This window comes from Podarcis vaucheri, assembly GCF_965113315.1.
Source record: "Podarcis vaucheri genome assembly, chromosome: 11".
NCBI lineage: Eukaryota > Metazoa > Chordata > Lepidosauria > Squamata > Lacertidae > Podarcis > Podarcis vaucheri.
The window spans coordinates 37,592,722-37,616,038 of record NC_138749.1 but is presented as its reverse complement, the minus strand read 5'-3'; the positions used below and the strand labels follow the sequence as shown (position 1 = coordinate 37,616,038).

At 36.5% G+C, this 23,317-nt stretch overlaps 1 protein-coding gene across 4 annotated transcripts in view; it reads left to right on the top strand.

The window, feature by feature from the left end:
* KIAA0825 overlaps window positions 1-23,317 on the top strand; it is a 165,405-nt gene that overhangs the window by 75,050 nt on the left and 67,038 nt on the right. Inside the window, exon 20 of one of the 4 annotated variants that reach the window (XM_082191341.1) lies at window positions 18,761-18,827. The exons of 2 other annotated variants lie outside the window; for them this stretch is intronic. In XM_082191341.1, the coding sequence (XP_082047467.1) occupies window positions 18,761-18,791 (31 nt within the window). In that variant the 3' untranslated portion in view covers window positions 18,792-18,827. Of the gene's footprint in view, window positions 1-6,434; window positions 6,605-18,760; window positions 18,828-23,317 lie in introns of those variants that run through there. One more of the 4 variants, XM_082191340.1, reaches the window with a different exon arrangement.

The window sequence follows — 23,317 nt, the reverse complement described above, 5'->3', positions numbered from 1 at the left end:
TTGACCAGGTAGTTTCAGCTATTCTGAATTAGCTGTGTTTTTAAGTCCAAGGTTTCTGCTGGTGATTACAGAGAATTGTGTAGCATTTAGTAAAACTGTTGCCCCATATATTATACAGTATATTTACAATGGATGCTGTTGGAAAAAATGGTAACATATTTTTCAGAAATCAGTAGTTTCAAAATTGCAAACTGTAGCCAGGTCACCTGTAGAACTTTAGAATGTAACTAGAAGTAAAATATTTTTCTTGTTTAGAGTTATCACAGAGGAAAACTGAATAAATCATGTATATTTTTTAGTGGATACACAGACAGCATCTGTTGTGAATGTTAGCCATATGGCAAGCTATTTATGGGAAAATGTTTACATTTATAATGTTTATTGTGTTGTTGATTATCCATATATTCAGAAAATGCTGTTCTAAAATCTTGTTCCATCAACAAGCTTAAAATCTCTTTTATTATCATGAATTTGAGCAATATATGAACAGGTTTAATTGAGCATGCAAAAGTACCTTTTTATGGCATCTGATGTGTTAGCATAGCATGATGAAGTGACTCTCAATGAGTCTGATCTGTTTGTAGAAAAAAAAAGAGGTGCCACATAGCCCACCCCACCCGCCTTATAAAGTAATAGGGTGGTTAAGGAATATACTAAAAAGAGGCTTACTTGTCACAACCAACAAATTCAAATTAGGGATGGGTACAAATTCAGAACTGTGGGAGCTGATAATATTGAACTTTCCCAGTATCAACATTCTCAACTGAATAACAAGCCAACCCCAGACCCTTCCAGATTTGGGCAAATTGGTGGAACAGTTAAGCTAAGGTTTTCTAAAACAGACAGACAGACAGACAGACTGACTGAAGCATACAATTTGGATTAAAATAACCAAACTTGCCACGGGCATGCAGTAATAAAGTTTAACATTATCTGATGTGGATCCACCCTTAAATCCACTCCTGTTTTGAAATAAACAGGTTTAAAGTTTTATGCTGTTTGTTTATAAATGAACGCAAGACGAGCCTGCTGGATGGCCCATCTAGTCTAACATTCTGTTCCATCAGATGCCTGTAGGAAGCCTGGAAGCAGAATGTAAGCACAATGCACTCTGCCCACTTGTGATTCCCAGCAGACCATTTTTATTTTCATTGAAGTGCTGGGCCCATAAAAATCCTGTTGGTGCCCCTTCTTGAACACCTGGTGCTTACTGATGGTGTTTTTTCTTACTTCTGATGGCATCTTCGCATTTCTGAATCATTCTGTCTGCTTTAGGTCCATCCGCTGCTTCAGAGCTGAAAAGTTATCTGTCAGCCTCATTGCACCTCCATATAATTTCACTGGGGCATTTACTGGTTACTGGACCTGATGCTGTGCCATGACAGAGAATGGGCACTTCATTTAGCATGTCAGAAACTATACAGAGCTGAATTCTTGCTATAATACCCACTCGAAAGTTTTGCACCTGAATGTAACTCAGGACTCTTCCAGATGACCTATTTGTTATTCATCTTGATTTGCTTGCACAAAACTTACACAGGGGTTAGGATATATCTGGTTTTATTGAGCATTAATTCTTATTTGTTTATAGGACCATTATAGGCAGTGATTTTTTTTCTAAAAAAATGTTTAGGGTACTCTCACTTTGACTCAAGAAAATCACCATTTTATACTTCAAATCGGGCAAAATAAATACAGCAAATGGACAAAAGTACAAAGATTCACAAAATCTTTAGGGGTATGCGTACCCCTGCGTTCCCCCCAGAAAAAAGCACTGGTTATAGGACAATAAGCATTCATCCTGATTTCCTTGTGGGGTGTTTACATGTCTTCCCATTAGGCTTTCGTTCATCCCAGACTTCTCAGAACATTTCTCTATTACTTTCCAAACTTCTAAAAGTAAAATGAGTGTTTGTCATCATATGACAATATTGTCATCATATGACAATATTTAATCAAAATATGTAATATAAAACTAACACTTTCTTAAAGGTCTCTTCTGTTCTGGTCTAAGCCTTTGTTTTTCTGCACTGACCCATCTGAGCTTTAGGAAGCACAGTGTAGTCCTCTACGAATTGATGGAAATTGTTCATTCCCAAGACCCTGTTGGTCATGCTCCAGGATGTCCAGCACTACCCTAAATTTGGAAAAAATGGTCATGTATAAGCTTGGGTTTACTTTTCTGTGATAAAACTGATTATGAAGCCATTATTAGATTTTACCAGTAAAGCATATTTCTTATCAGAAACATAATAATTCTAATGACAAGAGATGCAGCCTTACAACAGACCATTTACATAACACATTAAAAATAAAGAAGTTCTCTCACTGGTAACTCAGAAAACTGAGTGTAGCTTAGCTAATGCCATTCGTAGACTTTTGTCTTCTGATGTTTGAGAAGCAAGTTTTGTTTTGTTGCTGATGCAGAACTCCACATCTTTGGCTCATTACTTCATTGTGTGTTTTTATTGAGGGAAATACGGTAGTTCTGTTCCTTAACAAAAAGACAAATCTCTTTTGCAATTCTTTACTCATACCTGGGAATAAGTTCCATTGAACTCAGTGAAGCTTACTTCTTGAGCTGCTTGGGAAAACAATGGGATATAAATATAATAGTAAATAAATGCATTCAATATAATCTACTCCTTTTCTCTCATAATTTGACCTACATTTAGAGATCATACATCATGATATTATGGAGTTACATAAAATAATATAACTATGACAGACAATTGCCACATGTGAACATATATACATGTTCCATAAGAGGTCATCATATGCATTGTTGGTATGATGACATTATGGGTACACAAAGTGGATCACAAAAATCTGTCTACTTCCTGTACCTTTACAACTTATTTATCCAAACCAATTTTTGGAGATGGGCCCATAAAGTATGTCACAAATTGTGAGGGGTATGGCTAGAAAAGTTGTTATATATGTGGGATGGGGTATTGGATAAAGCATGGAAAACATGACAAAGATGTGAGAAGGGTTTTTTGTTTTGTTTTGTTTTTAAAAAACATCTTTAAAAGTGTAATATATTTTATGATGTTCCCATTAGTTCTGTTTAGACTCACTCACACATCACGCAATGCCAGTCTTTGGCTTAGTGCAAATGTGCAGGCTCCCAGTTAGGAGCTTGCAGGTGCCACCTTCTTCTCCAGTCTTTTTTACTGCTGTACTGTACCAGTGTAAGACAATGTTTGCCTTGGCATGCCTCCTGAACATGGGACTATCCAGACTAACCATGAGCTGCAACCAAGGCTTGTTCTTTGTTACAGCTTGTGGTTCATAAAGAGAGAGCTTAACTATAAGTCCTGGTTTAGATTAAACACTTAATCAAACCTGGGATTAGTGTGGTGTGACAGCAGAAATAACTGGGGAGAAAAAAGGGGCTACAAGCTTGTTTCTGGGAGCCAAGATTTGGTTTAGTGCAACTGCGAAGCAGGTCTTTGAATTAAATATTCCTGAAAATACTCAGATGGCCCATTTGTCTAGATAGCATTAGCAAACTATTGTTTTCGGTGGGCAAAGCCCCTTGTTGTAAGACCTGCACATTATAGTAACAAAGAAGCAGAGTATTGTCATTCCAAAAGTTTGCAATATGAAATATGTCACTGAGGAAAGGGTTTTTTTATTAGTCTTTAGATTGACAGGTTATGACAAAACTGTATTCATGTTGCTTGAATACATCTTTTGTCTAGTTTTACATCCTTTTTTACTTGTCTAGAAAATGACATATTGAGGTTTTCATTTGCTTTAACCAGGTGTGGTTTTCTGTATAGGAGATATCTTGGTAGGACTGCAGTTGAAAGCGAATGAACCAGTGAAGCTTGGAAAGGCCATGGCCCTTCTTCAGATGGTAGCGATAAGTTGAAAGACTCATTAATCAACAGCAGAGTCACAGGTGTGGTAGCTTTCCTACAAACTGCCAGCAGACTGTGAAAGTCATATCCAACACACAGTACTGTCAAAGTGGACTTACAAACACTCTTATTAAGCCTTTATCTCCTCTCATTTTTAGTTAGAAAAATGCTATAGTTTAAGGAGGGAAAATTGCAGTTCTTTTTTTATTTGTTTGAGGCTATTTTCATTTCTGTAGGTTACAGTAAATGAATAACTGCATCATTTTACACAGATTTAATGGCTCTTGATATATATTTAGGAATTGGTTTACTTAGTTCTCAAAAGAATACCATACATATTTATTTTAAAAAATAACAAGCTTAATTTATAATGTTACTGAACTTTAATAGTGGCAGAAAATAGGTGGACAATTGCTGTAGGAATGAGGTTATATGTTGTATGTGCATGGAGCCCAGTGTGAAGCATGCTCTGAGTTCTACCCAGTACATATGAGCTATAACCCTTAGATTTAGGGACTATGTAAGAAGCAGCCTCATTGTGAAGAAACTGATTCTGCAAAAAATGGAAGGCCTGAATGGGATTAGATATAGATTGCTAGTCTTGTGACCTCTTGACCTTTGCAGACAACGAGAAAGTTACCTATAGATACAAAATACTATTTTAATAGTATTATTTGAAATTAATGAACGTAATGAAGTTAGGCCCATTAATTTCATTGGGTCTCCCCTAACAGTTGAATGTCACTCATAGAATCTGGATACATAGTCTTCCATGATTTCTTTGGGGATTGAGAGGGTATGAAAAAATAGTGAAGGAGCTGATGGAGAATCTCTGAAACTCTCCCTCCTTTTCTTCTTCCACTCTACTCTTTTAAAGTTTTTGCTAATTTAGTTACTTGTGTCTTATCTGATTTGAATATCCTGAGGATCGGGGAGGGTAGAAATACAATTCAAGGAAGCTTGAAGTTTTATGACAAGGTTGGATGGATTGGAGAAAGCAAAGGTTGAATTTATTGTAGAGCAAATGTTTTCAAATATAAGGTTTTGGGGGGTATTTTTATATTTCAAATAAAATACTATAAAAAACCAACAGTGCAGTCAGTGACCATTTTAGGCACGTCCAACTGACTTGCAATTGACGTGTGGGACCTTTTCAACCCCTATGTGAAGTGATCACCACCTGTATTTGGATTTTGCTAAGTAAACTTCTGTGATAGGCTTTCTGGTGTAGCATAACGGTTTCTACAGCAACTTTTAAGGATGGGGTATAATGAACTTGTTGAGATGCTGTACACCGTGGGAAAGAAGAATATAATGATCTGCACTTCTACACTTCACTGGAAGGAAGGTACAGTTTTGCTTAAGGCATCAGAAAATGCAGAATTAAGAACATACAAGCCCTGCAGGTTTAGACTAAATGCACATGAACTTACAGGGTTTCCTGATACTTACTGTTTTTAATGATGTATTTACTCCTGCCCTAGGACCATTTGGTGAAAGGTAGATTATAAATACATAAAATAGCCCATCATCCTTCTTCACAGTGGTCAACCAGGGCATGAGTGCACTAATCATCTTTTGTATTGTTTTTTGCCTACTTCCTCTGATACTGACTAGTAGCCATTCATAGTCTTAGAATGATTTGTTGAAGCCCCTTTTAAAGCAGACCAGGTCGGTGGCCATCACCACCTCTTGTGGTAGGGAAATATATAGTTTAAGTGTGTGTGTGTGTGTGTGTGTGTGTGTGTAGAAGTACACCTTATTGTCTGTCCTGAAGCAGCCTCTTCATTGTACAATAGGAAAATTCCATTTGCAGAACATTAATTTCCATGGCCCATCTTAGATCAGAGCCATCTTAGATCCCTAGAAACAGAATAGTTCTTATTTATTGGGACATTTCTGAACAACTCAAGAGCATGCAAAACTTGGCAGAAAAGTAGCCTGAGAATACAAGGTGATACAAGAAAGTAGAACAATACGTAGAGAGGATTCTTGCATTGAAAGGTCTTGAATTAATCTCGCAAAGGTAACAAAGTTAAGTGGTCTCCATGGCCACGGTTGGTTTAGTAAGCCAATATACATTTGGGATGATTTGCTAGTGTTTGGCATTGTTGGCAACCAGTAGCTAAAATTCACTTGGCAAATGTACACACAGTTTTAACATGGATTTTTTAAAACTTTAACAACTTAATACATTATATTCCTAATTCCCAGTGATACGCTATTTTACATTTATAAGTGCCTGCCAGTGAAGAATTCTCTCTTCATAATTGCCCTATCAGTAGATCAGAAAGCAGAGTTCCATCAATATGGTTTAAAAAAGTATTTTATTTAGTGTTATTTTTATAATATATTTTATCAAACATACTACCTACAGACAAATATTAAATGCATCAAAATGTGTAAAATATTAAATACATGGGAAATGAAGCCATAGATATCAATCCAGTAAGTTACAATCTTTACCAATCTTGGAAGCTAATAATTATTACATTTAGAATATAATGATATTTTAATTTACTTCAGATTTTATCCGCTCTATGTCTCATTCCATTCTGAAAACAGTACAAGGCAAGCAGAAAAGACAACAAAGGACACATCTGCCAGGTTCCTCTGCCCAACACCAGACTTTATTCATGATGCTCACCAAAACCCTTCTCTTTGGGGTTTTATACATTAACTTTATCCATTTTGTAAAATTCGGGCCTAGTCCAAACTTTTCCATTCACATTACATAGGAGGTCCATTTAGTTTGAATGTATGCATTTCCTGCATTAATAAAATATAATGCAGTTGGTGTTCCCCTGATCTTATTGTTTTATTTATTGCTTGGATAATGTCCAGCAATCTTCTCTATTTAATAAATCCCATCTGATCCATACCAATATGTCTAGGTAATATTTAATTCAATCTCTCTAGAAACATTTCTACCAGCATCTTACAATTTTGGTTCAATAGTGAAATAGGTCTATATGACTACCTTCCAGGGACGTTTGCCTTCTCCTGTGTTACTACAATTTTTGCTTTGGCACATGTGTTTTTAAAAACCCTAGTTTTCCCTAATGTACTCCTCATACATTATTGATGTTCAGGTATGTTTATTTTTTAGAACTCTGTTTTAAAACCATCTTAATTCTGGCATGTTTTGCTTTATAAATATCTGGATTTCATGCAAATGCTATTGTGGTATTATAGGGGATTTTAGTAACTCTTTTTTCGTGTTGGGTAACCCATGGGAAATACACTTTGCTTAGAAATGTCTCCATATCTATGAGACTTATATAAACTGAAATAATATGAAGAACTGTGCTGATATGCTAACAGGGTACATGGCACCTTACAGAGTTATGTGGTAGACACAGGCATGTAGGGGCACTGTTAAAGTGGTAGAAAGGCTTCAGGAACAGGACCATTATACAAATTTGCACAAAATTTCAGATTCTGAATTACATGTATAAATTTAGGCTGACTTTCTGTCTGTAAGAGAGAGAGAAAAGGAGGAAAGAGGCAGGAGAGCCAAGTCCAAGCACAAAAGATCTCATGCTCTGACCCCCTGAGACCACCCCCTAACAACACTGCTGTGGACATATCTTCAATCCAAAGAAACTTACAGTGTAAAATAGTTAAGAGGTGGAAGGAAAAGGAAGAAGAAAAGTATGCTTCACTTACATTACAGTTTGGAATGAGAGTTAAGAAATACAGACCCTCCAAATGTCCCTATTTTCCACGGACAGTCCTGGACTTAAAGAAGTCGTCCCGGTTTCTGATTTGGTCTCGGAATGTCCCGCTTTGCCTTAGGACGTCCCTATTTTCACCGGAAAAATGTTGGAGGGTATGGTTATGCAATCCCCAAGCCAAGGAAATAAGTAACTATACAACCTTTAGAAAACATCTAAAGGCAGCCATGTATAGGGAAGGTTTTTAATGTTTAATGTTTTATTATGTTTTTATATATGTTGGAAGCCACCTAGAGTGGCTGGGACAGCCTAGTCAGATGTGTGGGGTGTTGTTGTTGTTGTTGTTATTATTGAATAGGGTGTCCCTATTCATCAGAGAAATGTTGGAGTGTATGGAAATAAAGGTGGGTTTGAGGTGGTGCTATGGGTTAAACCACAGAGCCTAGGACTTGCCGATCAGAAGGTCGGCGGTTCGAATCTCCGCGACGGGGTGAGCTCCCGTTGCTCGGTCCCCGCTCCTGCCAATCTAGCAGTTTGAAGGCATGAAGTGCAAGTAGATGAATAGGTGGGAAGGTAAATGGCGTTTCCGTGCACTGCTCTGGTTCGCCAGAAGCGGCTTAGTCATGCTGGCCCCATGACCCGGAAGCTGTACGCTGGCTCCCTCGGCCAATAAAGCAAGATGAGCGCCGCAACCCTAGAGTCCTTTAACAATTTAGTGTTTTTAGACTGTGAATGAATTACTGACTGACATTTAGGAAAGCAGAGCTAGCCAGTGAGACAAAGACTATAATGAAACATGTATAAATAACTATTGATGTTTTTAAAAGACTTTTCTGCTGCTCTTCCTGGGAAGAGAAGTTTTTACTGCCTCCATAGAAAACAATCCAGGATTTTAGTGTAGCTGTGACTGCATAGCAGATGATCTCTCTTACTCATGTCATTCCATGCAAGAATGTGATTGTCTTCTAAACTTTAAATTTTTGGGGGGGAAATTACTCTGTTAATGCCAATGCAGATAGTCAATCATTATTAAAGCCATGTTGTAAGGGGCAGGATTGTGGCTGAGAGATTGTGAGCTACATCAGCCCTGCAAAGTAACAAATAATAAAATAATTGTTGTTGTTGTGTGTGATAATCCTGAACTGTGATTCAGGGTCATTAACCTGGTGGGATTGTTGTTGAATAGTGAAATGCAGTGGAGAGGGGATTGTGAAGTTTTTTGCAGCTCTAAATGACTATTTGTCATGATTGCAGTATACTACCTCCAGGATTAGACAGAACATGTTTCTGAATGCCAGTTGGGCAAGGGGTCAGGTATTTAGCTGCACTTCTTCAAACAGCTTGTCCACATCCTCAAGCCTCAGATGGAACTGTGTTCTGGATGCCTCCATTGGAATTGCTCCAATAGGACTTAGTGAGGCATGCAAACCAGGAAAGAGTCTTCATAGCACTTGGACATCCTTTGTGCTTGGCTGCGATTCAACCCCAGCACTTCTGAACAATATATCCAGAAAGTGTTCTGGGTGGTCATTAGAAATGCTGGGAGGTTTTGGTTGTCCATGTGAAAACTTCACCTCTTACAATGTGACATACAGTGGTACCTTGCAAGACGAATGCCTCGCAAGACGAAAAACGTGCAAGACGAAAGAGTTTTCCGTTTTTTGAGTCGTTCCGCAAGACGAATTTCCCTATGGGCTTGCTTCGCAAGACGAAACAGTCTTGCGAGTTCTTGCGAGTTTGTTTCCTTTTTCTTAAAGCCGCTAAGCCATTAATAGCTGCTAAGCCGTTAATAGCCGCTAAGCCGCTAATAGCCGTGCTTCATAAGACGAAAAAACCGCAAGACGAAGAGACTCGCGGAACGGATTAATTTCGTCTTGCGAGGCACCACTGTAATCTGTTCTAGCAGTGGGGGCAGGCTGTTCGTGTTGTCCAGAAAGGCCTAGGAAAAGTCTGCATGAATGCTTAGTGCATTGAAAAAGTACCTGTAGATCTATTCACATGTTGCAATGTTATGGTTCCAGGAGCTGGGCAAGATAACTATCCTGCTTTGCTTTTCTATGAAAATCTATAACTACTTACCAGCACTGTTATTGTGTGTTATTAGCTATTTTCTAGCTATGGCATCTTATAGTTCAATAGCTTCTGATGTTTTACAGTGGGACCTCGGGTTAAGTACTTAATTCGTTCCGGAGGTTCGTTCTTAACCTGAAACTGTTCTTAACCTGAAGCACCACCTTAGCTAATGGGGCCTCCTGCTGCCGCTGTGCAGCCGCTGCACGATTTCTGTTCTCATCCTGAAGCAAAGTTCTTAACCTGAAGCACTATTTCTGGGTTAGCAGAGTCTGTAACCTGAAGCGTATGTAACCTGAGGTACCACAGTATATTATACTAGTTTTCATCCTGGCTGCCATTGGGAAATCTCTTTATCCCACCCCACCTCCAAAGTTAAATTGTGTGAAGAGAGAACTTTCCCACACCTGAATTCTATTCTATGTTTAGTGTGCTGTGCTCTCTCATGGAATGCTGATCACTCTTTTGAGGCAGACTTCGTGTTTTGAGATGTAATGGTGTCTCCTTTTCAGACTTTTCTAGCAATTAGAGTGCCTTAGACTAGATATATACAAAAATGTTAGCTGTCTTTCTAAGGAAGTATTTTAACAACTTTGATACCTCTGTCCATAAGCTAAGCCCAAACTTTAAATATCTGACAGTGTGGAATAAACTCAACCAGGTATATTTCCAGATTATCTGATAACAAACTATTACATTTAGTTTGGAAAATTAACCTATAATCAATTAACCATATCCTATATGCACAGAATTATACAGAAACCTTGTCTTTAGCATTTTACTTTTTAAGTCTGCCATCTTGAGTGGGTGGTATTTTTGTTCTCGAATCACTTGAGCGCTTTCATAAATATCTCTCCTTGTTTTTCCACTGATGATTGTTAGTATGTGATTTCTGTGAAGTTCTGCTACTAAAATAGTTCTTGTTTACCTGACATTGCAATAACATAGTTGTTGAACATTTGTTCCAGGATGTCTATATTACAGTAAAGAAAGAGAATATCAAATACTGATCATTAGAGTCAAAATGATAGAAGTGTGCCATTCCATAGAAAATTGGTTCAAAATCTTTTTGGATTTATCTAATGTAAATAAATGCAATAAATTGAAGAAACTATTTGGAAACATCAGTGATACTACGTTGTCTATTATTCATTGTTTCTCAGTTTGGTCGTCATATAGTCTCTTGGTTGATACAATAGCTGGGTGAAATTGTTTCTTTTATCTCTGTTTTTCTGAAATGACTGTAGAAAAATAACAAATGTTTGATACCATTTTTTGTTTTGCACAACAGCATTTACCAATATTATTTACAATTTTGTAATACAGAAACTCATAGTTCAGCTAACATTAATTAGCTGCACAAATAAATGTAAGGGAAGATATGATGTTTGTTAACTACTCTAAGTTTCAAGTTTTTTTATTATTTCTGTGCATTCAGAATCTATCAACAAAAATGCACTGTTAGTTTACCCGTAATACATTTGTGAAGCACTCAAGTAATCATCTAATTTTGAAACATATATACACTTCATTTTCACTCTACAGCATTTGCATTGGATACTTTGGCTATCTTTTCTCTACAGTTTTAAATGTGTGGGAACATTAGATGAGGATCTTTTTTATATTTAAATGAGTGAGCTTTCTGTCTAGCAAGTGTCTCATTGTCGCAATGTCACTACATCTCAAGATTTGACCTTTTGCACCATATGGATTCATGATAGTCCACGTAGTTTTACAGACCAGATTGCTTTTGTCCCCCCGCTAGAGGGTATCAAAGCCTTTTGGACAGGAATTTTCAAGTACTGATAGATTTGAAAAAAACAAAACTAATTTTTTGCATATTCTTCGCACCGCCAGATGTCGCAAAGGCTTCATTCATGAAATGTTTTTTATCCAAAATGTGGCACTACTGGTATTGTGTTTGAGAGGGCATGACAGGTCACTAGATTGTCCTTCAAACGTTTGATTTACACATTCACGAATAGGTCAAGTTGAGAAGATAACCACATGTCTGACATGGATGTTACTACCATTTAGACAACTGGTGCAGTTACGTTAGTCAGTAGAATCCCTATTACTCTGAAACTATAACTTAGTTTCCCTCTTCTTCTTTAAAAAAAAATGGCTACTAATATTATTCAGCTAAAAAGGTATATCTTTTGAAATTAGATATTTTATAGATTCATGTTAAGAGTTTTTTCCTCCCCTAGCTACTATTGGCTAAAATGTATAGGCCACAAATTTTTTTAACTTTTTTTTTAATCTGTCTGAGATGTATTGCAGAATAAATTTCAGGTCTGTGTTACTGTGTATGCATAAATTGACAGTTCAACAAGTAAAAATTGGGAACATGGATTTGATTGATTTTTTTTATTGAAATGGAATGAGAATGATAGTGGATAAAGTGATCTTCCTTATTGAAAGAAAATGTGGTGTTTTTCAACATGTCTCCATAAGGAATGCAAGGCCTGTCAAAAAACTGAGCAACACACTATATCTCTTAAAAGGTGAATTAACATAAGTATGTCACTTAGTTTATGGATCAAATTTCACCCTTGTCAGTTTTATTCAGAATATCATAAACTTTATATTGTAAAAATAGTGTTATTATATTATGTTTTTAGAAAGGATATTCACTGAAATTTATTGCAATTAAAAATATATTTACCTGAACAGTGTCAGTTCAGCAAATTGTCCAAAATTTGTATTCATATACAGAACTTTGTTGAACTCCAGGTACCTTTAAGTACTTAAAATAAATGATCAAATAAGTGATTTCCCGGTGTTTTTGTTTAATGTGCTTTGCCTGTGTATGTAGCAGCTGTCAAGATAAACTTGACATGTGCATCACTTTTAAGTCAGTTATGATTCCCCCCAAATAAGCTGAGCTTTATTCTTACTAGTCTTGCTTTTGTATGTATAATATGCTAATTGTGCAAATAGTTAATATTAATTTACTGAAGCTTCATCACAATGTATTTGATATTGCCACATTAAAATCAATGGATGGTTTGTTGTTGAATTCACAGCAGCAATGTTATATCCTAAATTTTATTAACCAAAATTGGTTGATAGTTGACAATTTATCTACATCTATTTTAATTTTACTCAGGACTTATGCCTCCTAGTGCATTTTACAGGGTGAAACTATATTTATCTATATAAATCTATATAATTATTTGTATTGTTTTTTATAGTGTTTTTATTGCTGTACACTGCTCTGATACCTTTTGATATGGTGCTATAGAAATACTTTTATACATAAATATTATATAGTCAAATTTAAGATTGCATAAGCTATAATTGTCTGTCCAGTCAAACAAAGTGGAGTTATGCCATTTGCATTTCTCAGGGTGTACACGTGTGCACATATTACATGGTCATCCTTATCCATAGATAGGGATAATTAGATGGGGATAACTATAGATAGATAACTAGATGATAGAAAACTAGATGATCATACTGACCCACTAACTCACTTATGGTACTTTAATAGCATTGGCATTGTTTTCATTTATATTGAAAATACTAAGTGGCGTGCAACATAGTCATGAAAGCACAAATACAACAACCAATTTATAAAAGCAATAACAAAGAACATAATGCATGTATATTCTGCAGCATGTGTGAGAAAGGTGGTGATTATTGACATTTACCAGTAATTATCAAGATTTGAATAAACTCAGAGAGAAATATCAGAAAATTTAGCATTAAATTTAAAGCTGAGTACTTTCAATAAAAAGTACTCATTTTTGTAATGTTATCTCATTTAAGTGATTTCCTAGTAAAAGTTGTTTTTCTTATTCTTAGTATAAATATAAAAAGCAAGGATTGTGACTTAAACGTTTCTGACATTTCTTGCTGAGCCACTTAAGGAATTAAGAGTCAGTGTCAGCATTCACTCCCATTTCTGACATCTACCATGTTATATTCATACATAATGTTGATGTGCACAGCATTAGATGTGCTTTGATATACATAGTGCCAAAATATGTACAGGCATTCAGAAGTTTTATGTGCATGTAGGAGCAACACTAAATACTAAAAAGAGGCAAACAAAATATTTCTTAATAGCAGATATCTGAATGTGTGGTTGTAATTTTATTTTATTTTTTATCACCATGGCTCTAATCCAGAGGAGGCATCTGGTGGTGGAAGGGGTAGTGGCGATTTTTGCTGCTTCTCCCTACAGTTTCCCATATTGTTCCAAAGCATCCTCCAACCCTCAAGAACATATTTTCTTAGATGGGTGGGTGGCTTCCAGGGGAAAGAAATACCCTTCTGCCAACAGGACTCTCCACTGGATGGGAGACTGTCACTAGCAATTTAAATTAACAGGTTCAGTTACTTTACTTTACTTACTTTATTTCCCCTTGTATATGAAATAGGTTGTTGATGAGTGGCACTTAACATCCATAATACCTGAATGTTTATATATAGATTAATTCTTCTGTATTTTGATACAAGGATTTTTGATTGCTTGATTTAACTATCATGTTGCTATTGCATATAAACAGATGAGCATTGAATTTATTTAACTATTCATGGTGTATGATCTCTCATTTCTAAATGATTATGGCGTTGAAATGGTTAGAATATATGTATAGTTTATAATGTATATTTGAAACATTATTCCATATGATATAGACCATGGTAACCACAAAAGTGAAAGTTAGCAACTTTAAAAATGTGCACAAACTTTTTCTCAGCTTTGCATAATTTTACAGTGGGTTGGGGGGGGTTTCAAAACCTTATTTTGTTTTAAACTAAACATTGTACAGGATCATACAAAATGTTGCACTTTTGGATACATTCAACATAATGTTACAGTTGATTGTGTATTGCATTATTTTGAAGCACATTAATCAAGAAGATATTGTGTAATCTGGAAAATATTTATCTGAATTATCTGAATTTAATTAAGACACTCTAACTGTATTAGAATGGGTTTGGTGGAAATTAGAATTTCACATAATGAAAGCCTTAGTACAGTAACAACATATAACCATAAGCACACCTTCATGGAAGTAAGTCCCATTGAACTCAGTGGGACCTAGGTCTGAGCATAGGAGTGAGCTATAAATATTGTGTGACCACTTAGCTAAAAGGTGGATTTAAAATTAATAAGAATGAATCTTTGATTTCTAAAAAGCTGTTCTAGTTTTTGTTTTAAAAATGTATCCCCTTTATCTCACAGAAGGGCACATTGCATATTTGGTTATTTGGTTCTATAATATTGTTACCTTGCTTGAAACACATGGTCTCCCTTGATATACAAGGGGGGGGAGACTGAATCCATTTCAATAAATTAATAGGGATGAGAATCCCAGTCCATCCTTCTTTTCAGAGTTTCGCATACATTGTAATGAAATGCATTAGGAGTTTTCTTCACTTGAAATCCAAATGAGACCCATTTTGGCTCACACCCTTGACAGTCTCTTTTATAAGCACTGCTGTCTCCTGTTCATGTGTGGGCTTAGTAAAAAGGCTTCCTTTGTAAGATGCACAGAGACAATATAATGCCACGAAAAACGAAGGTGTCAAAACACAAAGTTAGAGGCAATCTAATCAATGCCTCCTGGTTTTGCCTTTGAAAGCTCTCTTCATTAAAACTCTTTAATTGTGAGGCTTATCTGGAGGTAGAGCTGTTACTTAATATTTTCCAGTGTCATTCTTCGGACAGTCATTTGTACCTTTTAAATGTATTTTCAATATTCATTGTTTAGTAAATTGGATGTCTTATTAGCATGGTAGTAGTAGAATGACTTTCATTAGAATTATTTGAGGTAATGAGATACAAACATATGGTATTTATCCCCTCCCTCTGACAAAAAAAAGTTGAAGAGCTTTTAGACTACACTAGGATAAAAACAGTGTGAAAAAACATTTTTAATTGATATGCATTTTAAAAAAAATGCATTGTCATTTATGTTTCCAATCAACTTGGGATTCCATCAATAATGGTGTAATTAAATATGCCAAAGGACATAACTTACAATATATCTAAATATAAATAACTGCAATTGAGCTATACATCTTCCATTGTATAGTTTGTTTTAAAACAGTACATTGTGTGCTGTTAATATTATGTAAGTAAATATTCTTCCAAATTAGTCTTTCATCACACTTGTGTTTAATAATAATATTATTATTTGCAGAATCTGCTTTACAATTTTTCAGAAAAAAGTGTTGAATCCCTGTTGCTTTATTGCATTACAATTAGGAATACTAAATAATTATAAAATAGGTGGAAATGCCATACAAAGCAGAGTGGATTTTTTTTGTGTAGGCATAATTTAAAAGGAACAGATTCATGCAACTTTGACCTGATTTTTCAGTGCCTAATATGGCGAGTACAGCTGCTCTAGCTTAGTAATTATTTGTGATAGGTTGTTTTTGAGTCCCATATGTATAAAAGCTCCAGGCCCAACTATCTCATTTGTTGGCACACAAACAGATTCTTCCAGGTGCTGAATATTAAATTTTAATATATTATTTAAATATTAAGAGAATTATAGTTTCAGTAATTGTATTGCTACAGCTGTACTACAAAATATGGCTGTTATCAGCTAGGAAGGGTGCATTGGTTCAAAATACTTCATAGAAGTAAATATTTGAATTATTATAATGGATAATGCTTCATGTAAATTAAATTAATATACTATACAGTTATTTCAACACATAACCTGTATAAAAATAATACTGTATATGTTTATAATAAGATTAGAAGTACTGAATTCATAGTATTTTCATTTTCTCTTGTGCAAAAGACCAGTCTGAGACTTGCATATATTAGTATATTCTGACTCAGAGTGAATTTGTACATTAAATTATAGCATTAAATAACAGCAAATTGCTATGCATATATTGTATTGTGTAAGCTTTAGAGACTTCCCTGCACCTACAAACATAGGTCCAAGTGCATCATACACTGGGTTTCCAACTTTAAATTTCAGGAATACTAGGGCAGGGGAAGACACTTGATGTGTGTCAACATTCTTGGTATAAAGTCAGGAAGGAACCTGGTGGATCTTTAGTGGAACCTAGTAGAAATTGGTGGATCAGCTAAAGTGTATAGGGTAATGGACTGAGTTGGTGGGTCCAACACTGCTGTTAATATCAAAAAAGTTTTGTTAGGTCAACTTTGAAGTAGTATCTAATATTGTTACTGACTTTCCAGATATTGCTACTAACTACCTCCTAGAACACATTTTTTACTGTAATCATGGATGGATGGCAACCCTAATAACACATTAAACGAGTCTGCTTCTGCTTTTTTCATTCTCACCCATGCAATTAATAGAATCATAGAATTGTAGAGTTTGAAGTGACCCCGAGGGTCATGTAGTCCAACTCCCTGTGATACAGGAATCTCAACAGTTCTGAAATCTGAAGTAGCTATCCTCACTGACATGTAACCATAGGCTGGGCATTACTTACATTTAAACTTCAAAATATGTGAGACATACCTAGCAAGGATGGATAGATAGATAGATGGATGGATGGTGGTAAGGCTGTGGATGATGTGGCTACTTGGATTTTAAGGTGGGATAAATTCCATTTTAAAAGGCATGGGGAAATGAAATTCTGAAAGAATATGTGTTGGACCCAGACCCAGAAATTCACTCATGGGAAGTCTGAATCCAGTTCAATATCAACAGTTTTCCAGAAGTGTAACAAGCAGATTTGTAGTTTTTATCTCTCCAGTTCTCCAAAAGACAAATGTTAGTCCACTTATTGGGGACTGAATATATGCAGGCTTCTATAGGCTCCCTGCATAATCATAATATGGAATGAGGAGGGGACAACAGCATATGGTTGCACCTTGTTTTCAGAATTACTATTTCAAAAGGTTATAAGCAAAAGTCATTCCCCAATGAACCTATCCACTTGATTTCTAAAATAATTTACTCAAAAAATAAGCTAGCTTTGTTAATAAGGCACTGTCCCATATTTTGTAACCCCTCTGAAACAAACTCCCTAGAGCATAAGACTCTTAATCTCAGGGTTGTGGGTTCGAGCCCCATGTTAAACAAAAAGATGCCTGCATTGCAAGGGGTTGGACTAGATGACCTTTGTGGTACCTGTCAACTCAACAATTCTATGAAATTGGTATGATGAGTCTAGTTGGCATATTATTAAATACTCAAGACCAGTCCTCCTTTGAATCTTTCTGTTAAAATCTCTATCCTTTTTCTTTTTAAAAGAAAAAGGTAGGTCTTCACTATCCATCAACAATATTTATACATTTTACTTATATGATTATGCAAAGAACCTATTATTAATAATTCAAAAATTGGTTTTGTACATAAATGAAAGTATTTTATCATAAGTTATGTAATAATATGCTTATGTTGAAAACACTGAAAAATGGGAGGTCTGACTCTGAACTACTACTTCCGCATGCAAAATTATGTAATTATTCCCAATTTATTGGTGAAAGCATGCACTGTGGCTTAACAGTTTCAAATTCTTTGTATAAGTCGTAAACCACTTTTAAATCACTCTTACATCCCAGCATGTAGCCTTTATATGTAATGAGATTTTGGAGTCATCCTTGAGTTGTATGGAATCACTCATAATGCATAATACCTCAAAGGTGAACTATGATTTATGCACATAAAAAGCCTATGTGAGTAGGCCCTGCTGCTGCTCAATTCACACCTTGTGGAATGAAATCCAGCTGTGATATCCTTTTGCTTGGTATCCAAATGCATCTTGCCGAATGCCTAAGTCCACTTGTGCAATGGACTTCTGTCCAAACATACTGAACGTGCACTTTCTCCTCCTGCGGCTGTCTAACCCCCCCGCCCCATCTGCTCTGGAAGCTTGAGGCAGAACTGGTAGGAGCAGGGCCTGCAGGGAGATAGAGAAGAAAGGGAAGTCCTGTTGTTTCTGATGACAATGTTGGCTCTCACCCACTATTTTTAAGCATTGATTTTGTGTAATCTGCAGTTCACAATGGAGAGTTTGCATTCTTGAGGTTTCGCCTGCTTTATGTACATTCTACATTCTAGGTAACTGATAATTTCATTAGAACTTAGTTTGGATAGATCTAAAGGAAAATAGATAGATAGATAGAAGTGCAATTCAGCATGCTATGTTTGAGTTTCTACAACAATTCTGAAAATGCTTTTAATATAGACAATGTGTGATTAGAATGGCTCAAGACTGAAGGGACTGAAACAATAACACCAATAGAGACATGAAGGTAAACTCTTGTTTCTCTTGAAACAAGTTAGCTGGAGCTCAAACAAATGAAAATAATGACTAAAGATGGGCTTAGTGAGTTTTAGACACATAAGAAAAGCCCTATTTGATCAGGCCAATGGCCTAGCATCCTGTTCCCCCATAGTGGCGGCCAGCCAGATGTCTGTGGGAAGCCCACAAGCAGGTCTTTGCGGTAATTGTCCTCATCTGCTGTGGTGGCACGGCAACTGGTTTTCAGATTTTGGGAGAAGGAGCTCAGGGTGGGGTAGGGTATGGAAAACTAGGGTTTGCATATGACAAGTTGAATCTGACACATATTGAATCCATTTTGGGCCATTCAAGGGCCTGGTGCTAGGGAGGTAGGAAATATGTTGTATAACTGTAAACCAGAATTGTTTTGGGGGGAAACTGAGGTATTTTTATATAGCCAAATAACTTCAGTTTCTAATAATTCCTGCCCTTTAAGTATGTTTGAAGCAGAATGAAATGTTACTTGTTTACACTCATGCAAACCAAACATCCAAAAAACCAAAGTGCTGCACCAACAAGCACAAAACAATCCATCTGCAGTGCCACAAATCCAACTCAATGGTGTAATGTTGGAAAGTGTTGATCACTTCTCCTACCTGGGCAGTTATCTTTCCACAATGGCTGCCACTGGATAGCTCAGTTGGTTGGAACATGGTGCTGATAATGCCAAGGTTGCAGGTTCAATCCCCGTATGGGACAGATGCCTATTCCTGCATTGCAGGGGGCTGGACTAGATGACCCTTGTGGTCCCTTCCAGCTCTACAGTTATATGATTTATATATATGATGCAGCTTTCTCCCATTTGAAGTGCAGAGTGTTTGAGGACATTCGCAGGGAAACCAAAATGCTTAATTAAAAAGCTATTGTACTACCAACCGTATTGTATGCTTGTGAAACATGAATTACTTATAAACGCCATCTTCAATTCCATGAAAGATTCCATCAACAGTGTCTCCAAAAAAAATTACATATCACTTGGGAAGACAGGCAAACTAATGCCAGTATACTGGCAGAAGAAAAGATCACCAGTGTCAAAGATCACCAGTGTCTTAAAAATCAACTTTGGTGGACTGGTCATGTTGTTCAGATGCCTGATTATCTTATTGTCTTCGAAAGCAACTACTTTATTCAGAACTTAAAAATGGAAAGCGTAATGCTGATGGTCAACAAAAGAGGTTTAAAGACTCAAGGCAAATTTTTAAAAATGTAGTCTAAACACCTACAATTGGGAAACACTGGCCTTCGAGCTGTCCATTTGGAGAACAACTTTTACCAAAAGTGTCATGGACTTTGAAGATGCTTGAACTCTGGATGAAGGGGAAAACGTTTGGCAAACCCTCACCATGATCAACTCCCACCCAGAAACCTATGTCCCCACTGTGGAAGAACGTGTGGTTCCAGAATTGGCCTCCACAGTCACTTACAGATTCACTGTTAAGACCGTGTTCATGGAAGACAATCTTACTCGGCTACAACTGCCAAAGAAGACATCAAAATTCATGTTTACATTTTAAATATCCTATCACAATAGTTGCTTAACAATGCAAAGATTTCAACTAGCAAATGGTAGTCATGACTAAGACCTTTTTGAAAGCAATTGGAACTTTTAAGCATTTAATTGTATGCTTTCTTTTCATTGCGTCTTTGACATGATTAATTTTGCCTACTGGATGCAAATTGTATAGATATATATTATGAACAATAAGAACTGAAAGATATATCATATCCTGAAAGATATTAATTTCCTACACCTTAATCCCAAAAGCATTTAATTGGAAGTAAGGACAGTTTACACAGTATTCCTGAAAGAGTCTTTGTATGCTCAGAAGCCTATGACTGTACTAGCTACTGGTTCTGATGGGTGATACTTTCAGTAACTCATCTTCTGGTAGCATGAGGAGTCTTCTAACACAAAGTGCTTGTTCCTCTCTAGTGCTGTAGGACTGAATGGTTTTCTTGACTAGTCACCAAGGCCATTGCATTTTTTAACACAAAAAGCATAAAATAGCAGCTTACAGGGGAATCAAAGTTTAAGCAGGCTACTTGCATCATAGATGTTGATTTATTAAAACAACAAAATTAAAGGAATTAAACAAGGTGGCCATATTCACCAATCACATTTTGATTTACATAATTTCCCCTTACTCTTGCAGCTGTAGAACAAATTTAGTGACAGCCCTTGCAGTATATTTTTGTTCATTTTTAAATAAAATAACCATTCAACATGCCAGTAGGTTTGTCCATAATTAGCCAAATGGTGCTGTAAGAAGAATCCCCATGGTGTTGGAGAGTGAGTGGGCAGTTGGGTAGGGGGAACATAGTGGTGTTAGACTGAGACTATTCATTTGATTGTAGCATCTGTCGAACAATATCTGCTACAACCAGCTAAAAGCAATTGACCCTGTGGTATCAGTGAGATTTAAAGCAGTAATACTTTGGATCACAGCCTGATTCTCCAGTCCTAAATATCTAAGTTGGTAAATCTACTATCATGTTACTATTATATAACAATGCCAGCAACTTATTACATTTTGCTGTGTTCCGATATAGTACGTTCCATTGCAAATACTTTGTGGTAAGAGCAAGTTTTAAAGCTTTCACATGGATTGCTCTTGCTACAGGGCTGCCACAAAAACCAGCATGCCTTTGGTGTATTCTCCACCCTGCATCCTGTAACTGTAATTTACATGCTGTTGCTATGTGCTATGCAGCCATCATGAAGTTTCTCTGCCGCTTCAGGTGGCTGCCAGAGAATTGGCATTGATAGTGATGATGCTCAATACATGATAGCTTGCTCAGCTTGGTGAGAGCTCATAAACATTACAATCCATTGCAAATGTAGATGCTGAGATGGTGGTGTTTTTACTTTAGCAATATCACTATAACAAGTGATATGCTCTTGGTATTTGATCCACCCTCTGTATTTTGAAGAATGAGGTAGTAAGCTGAAGTGGGAATTTCTGGACTGTACCGCCTCAGATTACAGGTGGATGGTCAGCTTTTTGAATGCTCCCCTACTTTAAAAAGCTCTGTACATGTAGGGCTGCACTAAACCTTCACCTTGAGATGCTGGTTTTCTACATGTAGGTTGTTGTTGTTTTTTAATAATGGGAAAGCATATAAAGTATTTTAATTTATTCAAATAGAAAATTGTTCTGTGCAAGAGAGAAAGAGTTTGGGAAGGAGCACTATTGCACTAGGCCCTGAAGAAGGGCAAAACACAGAGGCATCAGTGTATGTATGTATGAATGAATGAATGAATGAATGAATGATATGTCTGTAGATGGCGGCATGGGGATTTTGATCAATGGGCTATTGCTTGCATTGTCCCTGGCTTGCCCTTTTTGGCTGCACTCAACCACCCACATACCTTTGGTTTGTAGTGGAGAAGTAGTTGGTTGTGTCAATGCCAGGTAGGATTCCTTCCTCTCCATCCCATTCAATCTACCAGATTAACAATGGGAGATGGGTTTTTCACCTATACTGCACTGTTTATATTTGACCTAGAATGGCAGTTAGTGCAAGGAAGTGCCTGTTAAGAAGGATACAACATGAGACTATTCACCAAAGTAGCAGGTACAGTGGTACCTTGGGTTAAGAACTTAATTCGTTCTGGAGGTCCATTCTTAACCTGAAACTGTTCTTAACGTGAAGCACCACTTTAGCTAATGGGGCCTCCCGTTGCTGCCGTGCCGCCACCGTGCGATTTCTGTTCTCATCCTGAAGCAAAGTTCTTAACTCAAGGTACTACTTTTGGGTTAGCGGAGTCTGTAACCATAGTCAAATGGAAATGCCAATTGTGTGGCTGGTTGGGAAGATGGCAGGCAGCTGACTCAGGGTCTGTTCAAGCTCATCCTTACATAAATCAGGAATGGTTTTAAGGTGGGTCCTGCATCATTATACAGTTTTACACAGTCACAGAATTTATCTCTATTATATTTACAGTTGTAATAAAGAAGGGGCCTCAGTTAACTCAATGAGTGTCTCGTACAGTTAATGCTGAAATAGGGGATCACATTCATAGTTGTAAGAATAACAGCTTTGTTGCCCAAACCATTATTTGTAGAGTTAATATTTGTAAACTATTAAATAGGTTTTTATGCATTTATTTTTTATGTCTTTTCCCAACAATATGGTTTTAAGGTGGGCTGCTAAATTTGGATGCGATTCAGTACCCAATGAAACAGTTGTGTTTATTAAATCTCTGGAAGGGACAGCTAACACATCAACACATTGCTTATCATTTTTGTTAAATCTACATAGTAGGTGAAACAATTTTTGGTTCTAATTTAGTAGAAAATACATCATGAACATAATGTCTGCAATAATTAAAAGTGTTGTGAGACTAGTAAATTATGGGATTCAAAACATTTGTTAATACAGTTCTAGAAAACATAGCAATTTTACAAGAACCAACATATTTTCTTGTCATTATGTTTCTATCTGAAAGTTTTTAGTACA